The 13,397-nt window shown below is 39.7% G+C and overlaps 1 protein-coding gene across 12 annotated transcripts in view; it reads right to left on the bottom strand.

The window, feature by feature from the left end:
* ZNF236 (zinc finger protein 236) overlaps nucleotides 1–13,397 on the bottom strand; it is a 109,120-nt gene that overhangs the window by 51,885 nt on the left and 43,838 nt on the right. For all 12 annotated transcript variants that reach the window (XR_015242668.1, XM_086683252.1, XM_086683242.1 and 9 more), the window contains 2 exons: nucleotides 7,650–7,922; nucleotides 6,180–6,383 (listed from right to left, as the gene is read on the bottom strand). Coding sequence is in view for 11 of the 12 variants with exons in the window: in XM_086683252.1 (XP_086539378.1) it covers nucleotides 6,180–6,383; nucleotides 7,650–7,922 (477 nt within the window). In the remaining variant the exon portion in view is untranslated. The remainder of the gene's footprint in view (nucleotides 1–6,179; nucleotides 6,384–7,649; nucleotides 7,923–13,397) is intronic.

Raw genomic sequence — 13,397 nt, 5'->3', positions numbered from 1 at the left:
CTTACTCTTTATTTTGCTGCTTGTGCTTTAGGCATCATATCCAAAACATCGTTACCAAGACCCACATCAAGGAGCTTTGTTCCTAGGTTTTATTCTAGAACTTTTATGGTTTCAAGTATTACATTTATGTATTTAACCCATTTTCAGTTCATTTCTGTAAGTGATATAAGATAAAGGTCTAGTTTCATTCTTTTCCATGTGAATATTCAGTTATCCCAGCACATTTATTGAAGAGAGCATCTTTTCTCCATTGAGTGTTCTTGGCTCCCTTGTCAAGTATCGGTTAACCACATACACTTGGATTTGTGTCTGGGCCCTCAATTTTATTCTATTGGTCTACTGGTTTTTATTCCAGTACCACACTATAACCGTGACTACAGCTTTACAGTATAACTTGAAATCAGGAAGTGTGATGTCTTCTGCTTTGTTCATCTTTCTCATGATTTCCATGGCTAATCAGGTCCTTTGTGGTTCCTTACCAGTTCTTCTACTTCCGTAAAAAAACACCATTAGAATCTTGACAGGACTGCACTGAATCCATAGATGGTTTTGGTAGTATCGGCACTTTAACAATATTAATTCTTCCAATCCATGGAACACTTTTCTATTTATTTGTGTCTTCTTCAACTTCTTTCATCAGTGTCTTGTAGTTTTCAGAGTAGAGACCTTTTACCTCCTTGGTTAAATTTATTCCTAAGTATTTTACTGTTTTTGATGCTATTGATCTAACTAGGACTTCCAATACTCTGTTGAATAAGAGCAGTGAGAATGGGCACCCTTGTCTTGTTTTGATCTTAGAGAAAAAGACTTCAACCTTTTACCATTTAGTATATTGTTAGCTGTAGTCTTGTAGCCTTTATTACATTGAGTTATGTTCCTTCTACTCCTATTATGTTAAAATTCTTTATCATGAATGGATGCTGAATTTTTTCAGATGCTTTTTCTGTGTCTACTGGAATCATATGACTATTTTGTTTTATTCTATTAATGTAACATATCACACTGATTAATTTGCATATGTTGAACCATCCTTGCATCACTGTGATAAATCGCACTTAATCGTGGTAAATAATTCTTTTAATGTGCCGCTGAATTTGGTTTAGCAGTATTGTATTGAGAATTTTTACATTTATATTAATTAGGGATATTGGGTAGTTTTCTTTTCTAGTAGTGTCCTTTTCTGCTTTTGGTGTAAGGATAATTTTGGCCTTGTAAAATGAGTTTGGGGAATGTCCTTCCTCTTTGATTTTTTGGAACAGTTTGAGAAGGGTTGGTATTAATTGTTCTTTAAATGTTCGGTAAAATTCACCAGTGAAACCATCTGGTCCTGGGCTTTTTATATTGAGAGACTTCTGATTATTAATTCAACATCCTTACTAGTCATTGGTCTATTCAGACTTCCTATTTCTTCCTGATTCAGTCTTGGTAAGTTGTAGATTTCTAAGAATTACTCTATTTCTTCTAGATTGTCCAGTTGGTTGGCATTTAATTGTTCATGGTAGCCTCTTCGGATCCTTTGTATTTCTGTGGTATCAGTTGTAATGTTTTCCTTTCCATTTATAATTTTGTTGATTTGGATGCTCTCATTCTACCTTTGTTAGTCTAGAAAAGGTTTTCTCAATTTTGTTTACCTTTTCAAAGAACCAACTCTTAGTTTCATTAATATGTTCTATTGTTTTATGTTCTCTATTTACTTCTGCTCTAATCTTTACTACTCTTTCCCTTCTGTTAACTTTGGGCTCAGTTTGTTGTTCTTTTTCTAGTTCCTTAAGGTGTAGGATCCTTAAGGTGTTGTTTATTTGGGATTTTTGTTGCTTCTTAATTTGGTGTTTACTGCTATGAATTTCCCTCTAAGAGCTCCTTTTGCTGCATCCTATTAATTCTGGTACATTGTGTTTCCATATTCACTTGTCTTAAGAGAGACTTTTTATTTCCTCCTTAGTTTCTTCTTTGATCCACTGGTTGTTCAGGAGAGTATTTCCATGTGTCTGTGTATTTTCCAGTTTCCCTCACTAATTTCTAGATTCACACCACTGTGATCACAGAAGATACCTGGTATGATTTCAATCTTCTTGAATTTGCTAAGGCTTTTTTTTGTGGCCTAACGTATGGTCTACCCTAGAAAATGTCTGATGTGTGCTTGAGAAGAATGGGTATTCTGCTGTTGTTGGTTAGAATGTTCTGTATTTGCCTGTTAGGTCCATTTGGTGTGTAGTGTTGTTCAAATGTGCTGTTTCCTTATTGATTCTCCATCTGAATGATCTGTTCATTGTTGAGAGTGGAGTACTGAAGTCCTCAACTATTACTGTATTACTGTTTATTTCTCCTATTAGCTGTTTCTGCTTTTATATACTTGGGTGCTCCCATGTTGGGCATATAAATATTTACAATTGTTGTATCTTCTTGATGGACTGACCCCGTTATCATTATATAATGACCTCCTTTGTCTTTTTTTTCTTTACCATTTCTACCTTAAAGTCCATTTTGTCTGATACAAGTGGAGCTACTCCTGCTTTTTTCAGTTACTATTTTTGAAATGTCTTTTTCTACCCCCTTCACTCTCTATGTGTTATCTTCACAGCTAACCTGAGCTTCTCCTGGGCAGCATATCACTGAATCTTGTTTTGTTCTCCCTTTAGCCATTCTGTGTCCTTGGATTAGAGGATTTAATCCATTTACATTTAAAGTAATCATTGATAGGTAAGGACTTACTAATGCCATTTGGTTAATTGTTTTCTGAATCCTATGTTCCTTGTTTTCTTATCCTGCTTTTTGTGTTTTGATACCTCAGTATGTTTTAATTTCTTTACCATCTTCTTTTGTGGGATTACTGTAGGATTTTCCCTTGTGGTTACTATGAGGCTTACACAGACTATCTTAAACTTATAACATACTGTTTTAAACAGATAATAACTTCAATAGAATCCATAAATTTTACACTTTTACTTCTCTTCCCCCTCACATTTTAGGTTACTGCTGATAAAATTTATGTTTTTTCTATACTACAAAACTGCAAATGCCTATAGTTATGGTTATTTTTACCACCTTTTTTTTTAACTTTTAAACCAGAGTTGTAAGTAAAGTGTGCACCACTATTGTTGTAATGCAGAATCTAACTATGACTACATATTTACCATTACCAGTGAGATTCATGCTATCTTTTTATGTTTTTATGATGTTAATTACTGTTCTTTTGCCTCCACTCAAAGAAATCCCTTCGGCGTTTCTTATAAGAAGGTCTGGTGGCAATGATCTCTCTCAGCTTTTTATGATGGTAATAATGAGCTCCCTCTGAATATCATGCTTGCCTTATGACTCCAATACCTCCTTAGTCTACACATTATTGTATTTAAAATTTAGTTTTTGAATTCGAAGAAAAAACATTTAGAGTACAAGAGAGCATGTCTAGTGAAATACAATCCCTGACACACAATAAAGTTCACAACACTCAAGTCCAGTAAAAATTACTGGTGCTTGATACCAAGATACAATGACTCCTTGAAAATCATGGTGTGCTCTCCCATACTTTTGTGCCTGGGAGTGCAATGGTAATGGATGTGCAGAGGAAGGGAACTTAACTGACCACAACCCTGGTCTACAAGCCAGAAGATCCAGAATTCTAGTTCTACCATGAGTACAAACTAGTTGTATGATGGAAAAGCAACATCATAACTCTTTCTAGAGCTTAGTTTTTATATCTGTACAAATGAAGAATGTAGAGAAGTTTTGAATGACTATTTTCAAGTTCCTATACAGCTCTCAAAGTTTTTCTGACCATATAATACCATACCACCAACTGTGCTTCCTTAATATGCAGACTAAATTACTTGCTATGGTAGTTTTAATGCATTCTAACTTTCTGAAGTGATAGTCTTAGCCTAAGTGACATACTGTGTTTTAAGTAACTTGGCTAAACTAGAACAGCTCGTCTCTCAATGAAGTCAAATAACTGTAACTAATCTGTGCTAAAACCCTCTCTGTCACACTTTTATCAAAATCTGTCCCCGGAAGGTTATTAAAGTCACATCTTTTCTACAGAGCCCCTGAGGAGCTCAGAGTCTGAAAGAAGAGACAGACACAAATATAAATGACAATGACGTTAAGCATTGTAAATAATTATTTACAATATTTTACCTTCTATAATGCGAAACCCTCTCTATATGAATCATTTCCCTCGTGTGTCTCACTCAGCCTGGACCAAAGGAGAATTCTGCTTCCACTAATTTGATTTAAGTTTGGTTTCCCAACTATCTGTGAAACCAACAAGTAAAATGTACCCATTTTAACCTGGGAAAAAGTCTGGAGTATCGGGACTGTAGTTTAACTACAGGTTTAGAAAGTTAAAGTCAAGAAACCCACAGATGTTTAATTTTATTAATGGCAACCCGAAAAAAAAACTGGTAATTTGAGGGTAACTTTGAAAGCATGAAGGAAAATTCTAGGGCCACTCAACAAATGTTGAATCTGTCCTGACTTTCAGAGACTTTCCTCATTTCAGGAATGACACAAACCATTGAGAACCTATAGATTATGGTGAAGATCAGATACACATTAAATTAGCGTGTTGTTTTGCTTTGTGAGCTACCAAAAGTGGACAAGAACATCAAGACATTCTAACCTCCATGGGAGCTTTGTCAGTTTCTAGGGTTTGAACAATTAATACCCTAAGAATTATAGTTTCCAGGAAGCTCAGTACAACACACACATAAAATCAACAGAGAATGATACTCTGGGGAGGATGACGACCTTCAATCTTTTGTCTGTTTTGGGGTTTTCCATTTCTTCTAGAGTAAATCATGATAGAAGAACATGATTCTAGAAAAGATCCATTTCATCTAAATTTTCAAATGTGTTAGCTATCTGAACTACAGCTAACACATTTAGCTTTGTTCTGTTATGTTTTCATTGAGTTACAATCAAAGATTGTGTCCTGTACAGTATCTACTTTTGAAAATTTGAAATTCTTCCTTATCCTAGGATTTGACCAACTTCAATTCCGTGCATGTTTCAAAGAGTATTATAGAGTAAAAGATTCTATGAAGCTATTAAATAACCCTTTCTATATATATGTGTTCTTCAAATCCGCTTCAGCTTCACCGTTTAGTTAAATTGATCTAATTGAGGAATTTTCACTATACTTTACAATTTGAATATTTCTCCTTTCTTCTAATTGTTTTTGGTTTATATATGTGATGCTATGTTCCTAAATAAAGATTCATGATTTTTTTTTCTTTAGATTCATGATTGTTGAAGAGTGCCTGGATGGCTCAGTTCATTAAGTGTCTGACTCTTGGTTTCCACTCAGTTCATGATCTCACAGTTCGTGAGTTCGAGCCCTGCATCAGGCTCCACACTAACAGTGCAGAGCCTGCTTGGGGTTCTCTCTCTGCCCCTCCCCTGCTCATGTTCGTTCTCTCTCTCTCTCTCTCAAAAAAATAAACTTTAAAAAAAATTCATGATTATTGATCATCTTATTAGCAAACTGTAATTCATATTAATCTAAAATATCTCCCTTTATACCATATGACCTTTATTTATGTTAAACTATACTTTGATGTTAATTTTGTTCGTGGACTGGATTATCTTGCTTAAGACCTAATAAAACACAGACACTGTATAAAAATATAAGTTTTATCCCAGAATTTAATGCAGTTTCTTTCATTTTGTTTAGCACTTTCTCATAAGCAGTGTTTCTAGATAATAAAATCATAGTTTAACCTTAATAACATTGAGCCTGGAAAAAAAAAGCCTTAAACGCTAACAGTTTTCCTTTTTAAGTCCAAAGATGAAAGCAGCCCATATAAAACCTGCGACCTGTCACGTAGGGATTTTAAGATGAAAGTAACAAAGCGGACTGCGCGTCTCACATGAAGAACCCTCGTCCACGCTGACGGTTCCCCTGAGACAGAAATTTGTCTTCAGTGAGGACTTACGTGCTAGTATCTCCAGCTGGACACATCCTTTCTTTCTTAACCAAGAACACAATTTGGGCAGTAGCTGAGACAGAGCTAGGATTTTCAGCTTGACTGTGGAACATACCGGGCCGTAAAGCAAAAGTGCTACACAAACACTTCATGAACAGCATGCTAAAACTGTCTCCCTGTAACCATCGGTCTAGCACTGTGTAGACAAAATACTTATATACTCTCTGCAAGGTGCAAGAGGGAAGAGAATCTTACCTACGTCAGTTATGAGAATCGGCTCTTGCAAAGGAATGTCAGGGACCGGAACGTTCGTCTTGCCGACTCGAACCTTCGCCGGTTTACGCTGGTGCCTCATCTTCCTTAGCTCCGTGTGTTTAAAGTGAGAAGCAATGTGAGTCTTCCTGTGGCCTGAGGTCCGAAACTTTTTGTCACAGTGAGGACAAGCAAAAGGTCTGACTCCTAATAAAAATAGAAGTACGCAGCAGAATTATTTCAAGAACATACATCTCGACAATTAATGCCAACATAAAATCCTAGTAGTTTAATATTGACTTGAAGAGTTTCTCGCTTCACGCGTACAATTTCATGCATCTCATGCAGCTATTTTCCCCTGTGTGCACACAGTGCGTACCATAGATGTTAAGGTACGTCTTAAGATCACTGGAAGTAAAAAAAAATGTGCTATCCTCGCATTGTAAAACATTTAAACCTTCAGATACTCAAATATTCAGTCCCTAGGAATACTCCAGGGCAGTAAGACTGCTCTCTCTCAAATCATCATCTGTAACGTGGAACAACGTCTGCCTCCAGGCTGGCTGCCAGGATTGTAGACACTCATGTTTAACTAGCACTCAGCAGCTCCGGGCATTTAGTAAACAGCAGTAAATGGTAGTTGTCAGTGATTGTAAATAATAACAATGCTGCTGCTGCTGCTGACAGTAATAATGTCCTCTTCACAATTCTCTACTATCAATTCCCTTTCCTGAAGGAAATTCCTTCATTTACAATTTTATCGGTAAAGGAAAACGGAGGTTCCAAAGAAGGGCACATAACAAAAGCAACAAATGTCAGCTTTTTTAAACACTCCTCCACATGATCAGCTCAGCCCCGGAACCCCAGGGGGGCAGGAGAAGTTCCTGCTAATGGATATGGGGTTTCTTCGGTGGGGCCGGGATGATAAAAACGTTGAAGATAGACAGTTGGGCGGGTTGCACAATTTCTGAATAAAGTGAATTCTGAGTTCACCGTAAAATAAGAGTCCATTTTATGATCTGTGAATAGATCACAACAAAACGATCCTAAACGAAATTACAGCCTAAATATGAATGTTTTCATGCCTTCATCCTGACGACAAAACATCTGAAAGGGTGAAGAGGCATCAGGCTTTGCGTCCCTGCCCCAGGCCTCAGCACAAACGCCCCCCCACCACCACCCAGGCGTCTCCTTACAAAGGCCCACCTCCTCCACCTCTACATGCAGTGGCCCCCAACCACCCCTCTCTTGGCCCTTTGCCTCCTGTGTTCATTCCGAGTGCTAGTGCTTAGTGCTTCCCTCATTCAGCCGTGGGCTCTGTGGGCATCTAGTCCCGTCACTCTGTGGACCAGCATATACCTGCAGCCTAGCCTACCAAGGTGATCACAGAGACTTGGGAAGGGTGTTCGGCTCTTGCCCGCAGGCCCCGTGAATCGGAGGGGATAGGAGGGGAAGGTCCCGAGCCCCGGGCACCTGTGTGCAGGCGGATGTGCACTTTGAGGCTCCCCGATGTGGAGAAGCTCTTCATGCAGTACTGGCACTTGAATGCCTTGATGCCCGTGTGGGTCTTGATGTGCGCGGTCAGGGTGCTCTTTACGGCAAAGGCCCGGAAACACTGCGGACACTTGAAGGGCTTCTCGTGGGTGTGAATGCGGATGTGGCGCACCAGGTCACTCGGCTTCCGGAACTCCTTGGTGCAGTAGGGACACACGTGCCACCGGACACCGTTCTCCTCGCGGATCGAACCTGGGGCCGAAAGAAAACACAACCAGTCCGGCTCGGCCTGTCTGGCCCTTGTGTTTTCTACCCACTGTTAAGGCACTTGACCCTCTGGGGTTAGATCGAAACAACAGTGCACCTATGAAAGAGCTATCTACTTTTTTTGCCACAGCAGAAGATATACGATCAGTTAGGGAAAAAGGTGAAATTTCCATCATCACTGAAATGACGGAAGACTATGAGTGAATCCTGCAGAAAATCTTCACAGTCACATGAGAACACAAATCATGGCCCAAGGGAGGGAAGAGGGCTAACTGGACAGGTAATATACATACACCAAAGGCAAGCGTACAAACTCAGGCCACTGTACATGTGAATAAAAGCACATGTGACCAAACGACTCCAAAGTTAACTCGGGATATGAGGAGACGAAGGCGGAGAAAGCACTGTCTGAGCCCATCTGATACCATGAATAACAAACAAGTAATCCCCACACAAGTAATTGGGAGACCATGAATTCTTGCCCTATGAAAAGGCATTCATAAATACTTATGACAAAGAAATAGCTCACGACCAAATATAAAAGACTATTTTGTAACTTTAAATATTATCGTTCAACTTTCAATCAGGTTTAAAACTATTCCCATCGGGGCGCCTGGGTGGCTCAGTCGGTTGAGCGTCTGACTTCGGCTCAGGTCATGATCTCAAGGCCTGTGAGTTCGAGCCCCGCGTCGGGCTCTGTGCGGACAGCTCGGAGCCTAGAGCCTGCTTTGGATTCTGTGTCTCCCTCTCTCTCTGCTCCTCCCCGGCTCATGCTCTGTCTCTGTCTCAGAAATAAATAAACATTTAAATAAATAAATAAATAAATAAATAAATAAATAAATAAATAAATCTATTCCCATCCAAAGAAAAATCACGAGTTTACTGAAATACAAGTAAAATGATTTCTAAATTATAAAAATTTTAAAAACAAAATTCAGCAGAACCACTTTTTATCTTTTATAATTTTGATTAGCTTTATTTATCTGAAATTAAATAGGTATTTACAGTGAGGTCAAGAACCCACTTAAAATTAGAAAGATTTTGGCCAGGTTAACAAAATTCATCAGGAAATTTTAACTGTTTATTTAACTGTGTCTTTACAGACATAGCTTTATTAGATAAAAAATAATTTGTTTCCTTCTGTTATTAGTAAATGCAAGGAATTCTCCTTATGTACAAGTGAATCTACAAGGAGCAAAAATGTATCTTCCTGAAGACGATGCTCTTTGCAAGAGTAACATAGGAAATAAGGTTAGGTAAAAGAAAAAAACTTACATTTTTCTAAAAACAGTGATGCAACAGAAACTAGGTCAAGTCAGGAACACATGCAAACCATAGGGAAAAGAGGAGAAAATAAGGGAAGCAGCTTCAAAAATGGAAGAGCATTTATTTTATGGTGACACCGTTTACATTAAGGAAGTCTGAAACTTAAGGCTGTTTAAAACCAATAGGTAAAAATTAATTCATAGAAGTGCAGTAATTACCTAAAGGTCTTATTTATGATACATCAAAAAAGCCAAGGTATAAAAAGGCGACAGAACTAGAGTATCTATGAGCTAATAAACTTGGGAACCCTCCCCATCAGGTTTTCATCCAGGCAAGAATGAAAGCTGTACCTTTAACTATCTAAGATGACAGAACATTCAACTGTCACCAGGTTCTAATTATTTCCAGGAATGGACTAGAACAGAAATTACAAACTGGCGGCCTTGCAGCAGTCTCCACACGTGGCCTGCATGGGCTTTGTTTGGCCCACGCGCTGCTACTAAAATATTAAATCCAGATTTTCGACCCTCTGACAAACTGAAAGGTCTGGAAAACCAGATGTGCATTCCCACACGGCAACTTTCCCTGGTGCTGGACAACTGCTTTTCTCTTCAAACACATTAATAAATTTAAGAAGAAAAAACATACATTATAATCGTCTTCAAGATGAAAAGGCAATTACTACAATTTAATAGCTAGTCTTAATTCCTAAAAAATTGTCTGAACACAGGAAGAGTTGAACAAACATATCTCAGTATGTTTTCATTTAATAGGAAAATACTAAAAACAATCCTATTACAGTCCAGAAAATATCCGCTATCACTGCCATGAATTTATTGTGTTCTAGTGATACAAGCCAGTGAAATTAGGTAAAATACAGAAATATACAGCATTAACTAACTACAAAGGAAAAGGTAAAAATCATGATTTACAAATGATATGATTAAATGCCTTAAAAAACTTAAAACTCGGGGCGCCTGGGTGGCGCAGTCGGTTAAGCGTCCGACTTCAGCCAGGTCACGATCTCGCGCTCCATGAGTTCGAGCCCCGCGTCGGGCTCTGGGCTGATGGCTCAGAGCCTGGAGCCTGTTTCCGATTCTGTGTCTCCCTCTCTCTCTGCCCCTCCCCCGCTCATGCTCTGTCTCTCTCTGTCCCCAAAATAAATAAACGTTGAAAAAAAAAAAAAAATTAAAAAAAAAAAAAAACTTAAAACTCAAAAAGAGGCACACATTTTAGTACGTGGAAATCAACATCATATCTACAAGCAAAATCCAGAAGAAAATTTTAAAACGCCACTAAAAAATGAAAAAATACAAAGAAAAGATCTGAAGAAATGGAAATCTACACCCTATTCTTTGGTACAAAGACTAAAAGTTATAAAGACATCAATTCTCACTGGTTAAATCACTTACATATAAATACCGAAAGGACTTTTTTAAAAACTAGAGTTTTGGAGCTTTAGCAGACAAGTCTAAAGTACACATGAAAAAATAAGTATGGGAAAATCGTTCAAAACACACCGTCAAGCGTAGCAGGAAAGGACTAGGCCCATAGGCAAGAAAGCGTACCAGTAGTAGACATGAACAAGACGACAGATTCGTGCACAGAACACAGTCCAGAAAAGACCCATACAGGTCTGGAAGGGTAACGAACAGAACGGTATCACAGTGTTTCAGTGGAGAAAACAGGACTTAGTCCATAAATGGTGTTTGGACAGCGCGGTGCCCATCTAAAAACAAAAAATTAAATTGAGTCAGAGATGCAGCTTAAAATATGAAATATGAGGGGCACCTGGGTGGCTCAGTCGGTTGGGCGTCCAACTTCGGCTCAGCTCATGATCTCACGGTTCATGGGTTCAAGCCCCGCAATGGGCTCTGTGCTGACAGCTCAGAGCCTGGAGCCTGCTTCGGATTCTGTGTCTCTCCCTCTCTCTCTGCCCCTCCCCCGTGCTCGCTCGCTCTCTCTCTCTCAAAAATAAACATTAAAAAAAATTGAAAGTATGAAAGCGTTGGATAAAAGAGGTTATTTCCCATAATGTCCACGTTGAAGTCTAAGTATTGTAGAAGTCCAAAATCTGTGAAACACTGACCAATTTGGGTATAGAAAATATTTCTCCCTTTTAATTCAAAACGACAAATTAGAAAAGAATATATGCTCTCAAAATACTATCATCCTTAATGTATCATGGCAAATAAAAATCAAGTCAGGCTAATGAAAAAATGTAGGTGGCTCTTCAACATGAAAAGTTGCTCAACCTTTTTACTCCTTATTAGAGAAATGAAATTAAAGCTACAATCAGAAACCATTTTAACCTATCAGATGAGTAAAAATGGTCCCCAAATTTTGATAACAATCCCTTCAAAAGGCTGTGAGGAAATGGACAGATACCCCAATGCACTGTGGATGGGGGTATAAACTGTCAGAAAGCCCTAGAAGGATAATCAGCAATATTTATCCCATTGTTTTTTTCTTTTGATATGAAGCACATTAGTGATACAAATACTGAAATTTGAACAAGATCTGTGGACTGGATCAATTTCACTACCCTGATGTTGATGCCTATACTCTGGTTCTAGAAGACAGCATCCTTGACCTTAGGACACACACACTAAAGTATTTGAAGGGGTATTAAATAAATTTGTATTTATTATCACCTGTATTTGCAAGATTGCAAATAAGCTACATAATTATTTATCCATAAAATGGAACAATCTCTAGATATTTTCTAAAATATCAGGTGGAAAAAAGTAAACTGCAAGAAAGATTATATATAGATTTTATACACACACACACACACACACACACACACACCCAGTATGCCCCCCAACATACTGAAAAACAATACGATACATACTATATAATAACATGCCTGTACTTGTTTAAAAGACAGAGAGGGGCGCCTGGGTGGCGCAGTCGGTTAAGCGTCCGACTTCAGCCAGGTCACGATCTTGCGGTCCGTGAGTTCGAGCCCCGCGTCAGGCTCTGGGCTGATGGCTCAGAACCTGGAGCCTGTTTCCGATTCTGTGTCTCCCTCTCTCTCTGCCCCTCCCCCGTTCATGCTCTGTCTCTCTCTGTCCCATAAATAAATAAAAACGTTGAAGAAAAAAAAAAAAAAAAAATTAACAAAAAAAAAAAAGACAGAGACCCCCAGTGACAGCAGCTGCCCTGGAGAGGGGTTATGTGGAGGACAAGGATGAACAGGGGACATTTCACTGCACACCGTTTTGTATCTTTTGATTACGTGGCAAGAGCAAGTTTCACCTAGTTAAAAAATAATTTTTAAATTTGTGCATTCCATGCAGCAGTCATCCCGGGTCAGGCACTATTCCTCACACTCAGGTCTCTCCCTTTCGTTCTGCCACTGCCCCATCGCACAGACGAAGGTTAGCGAACCTGCCCCAGGTCAGGTGCCAATAAGTGGAAGAGTCAAGGCACACGTTGACATCTGTGTGATTCTAGAATCTGAGAGCGATTCTCTCAGAGCACTCTGCCCTCCCAGCTCCACTTCAAGGAGAGTGCTCACCACATGCCAACGACCACAGCAGGCAGACCCCTGCCCGTGGAGGGATTCAGGTGCGGGATTCGAGCACGCACGTGCAGCAGAGCTCAGGGACCTGCGTCAGGGTGGACTCGCCCCGGGCAGGGGGGGACGACACGACACTCAGAAACGTCCGCATTCGAGGGAAGGGGGGCCTGGCTGGCTCGGCGGCGGAGCACGTGACTCTGGGTGTCAGCATTATGCGTCAAGCTCCACGTTGGCCCACGTGTCGAGATTATTTAAAAAAAACATAAAATGAAATCTTCAAATAAAAAAGTCTGCATTCGAAAGGCAGTTTTTGGAAGTACATTTACCAGGCAAAGAAGAAGCAAAGCCGGGTATGAAGTTCTGGAAACTTAAAGCTCACAACGGCCACAGCGTGAGAGGTCTCGCGGGGTCCGCGAGACGCAGAGCTTGAGGCAGACAGGGGGACGTGATGGAAAGCCTACGTGCCACGAGAGGTTTTCGGCAGGACGAAGAAAACCGTACCCTAGAGGTGTCCTCCTCACTCCTGAATCGGTTTCCACACCGGAGGAATTACTAGGGACGCGGCCAGCCGTGTCCCCGGCATCGGCCTCGGCCATGGTGGAGGACGAGGGTGACAAGGTGATGAGGACCTGGGTGCCGCAGGGGGGAGGCAGGACCGAGGGACGGGA

Source organism: Puma concolor, chromosome D3, assembly GCF_028749965.1.
Source record: "Puma concolor isolate L17-30 chromosome D3, mPumCon1.1.hap2, whole genome shotgun sequence".
NCBI lineage: Eukaryota > Metazoa > Chordata > Mammalia > Carnivora > Felidae > Puma > Puma concolor.
This window is presented reverse-complemented; position numbering and strand designations above follow the sequence as displayed.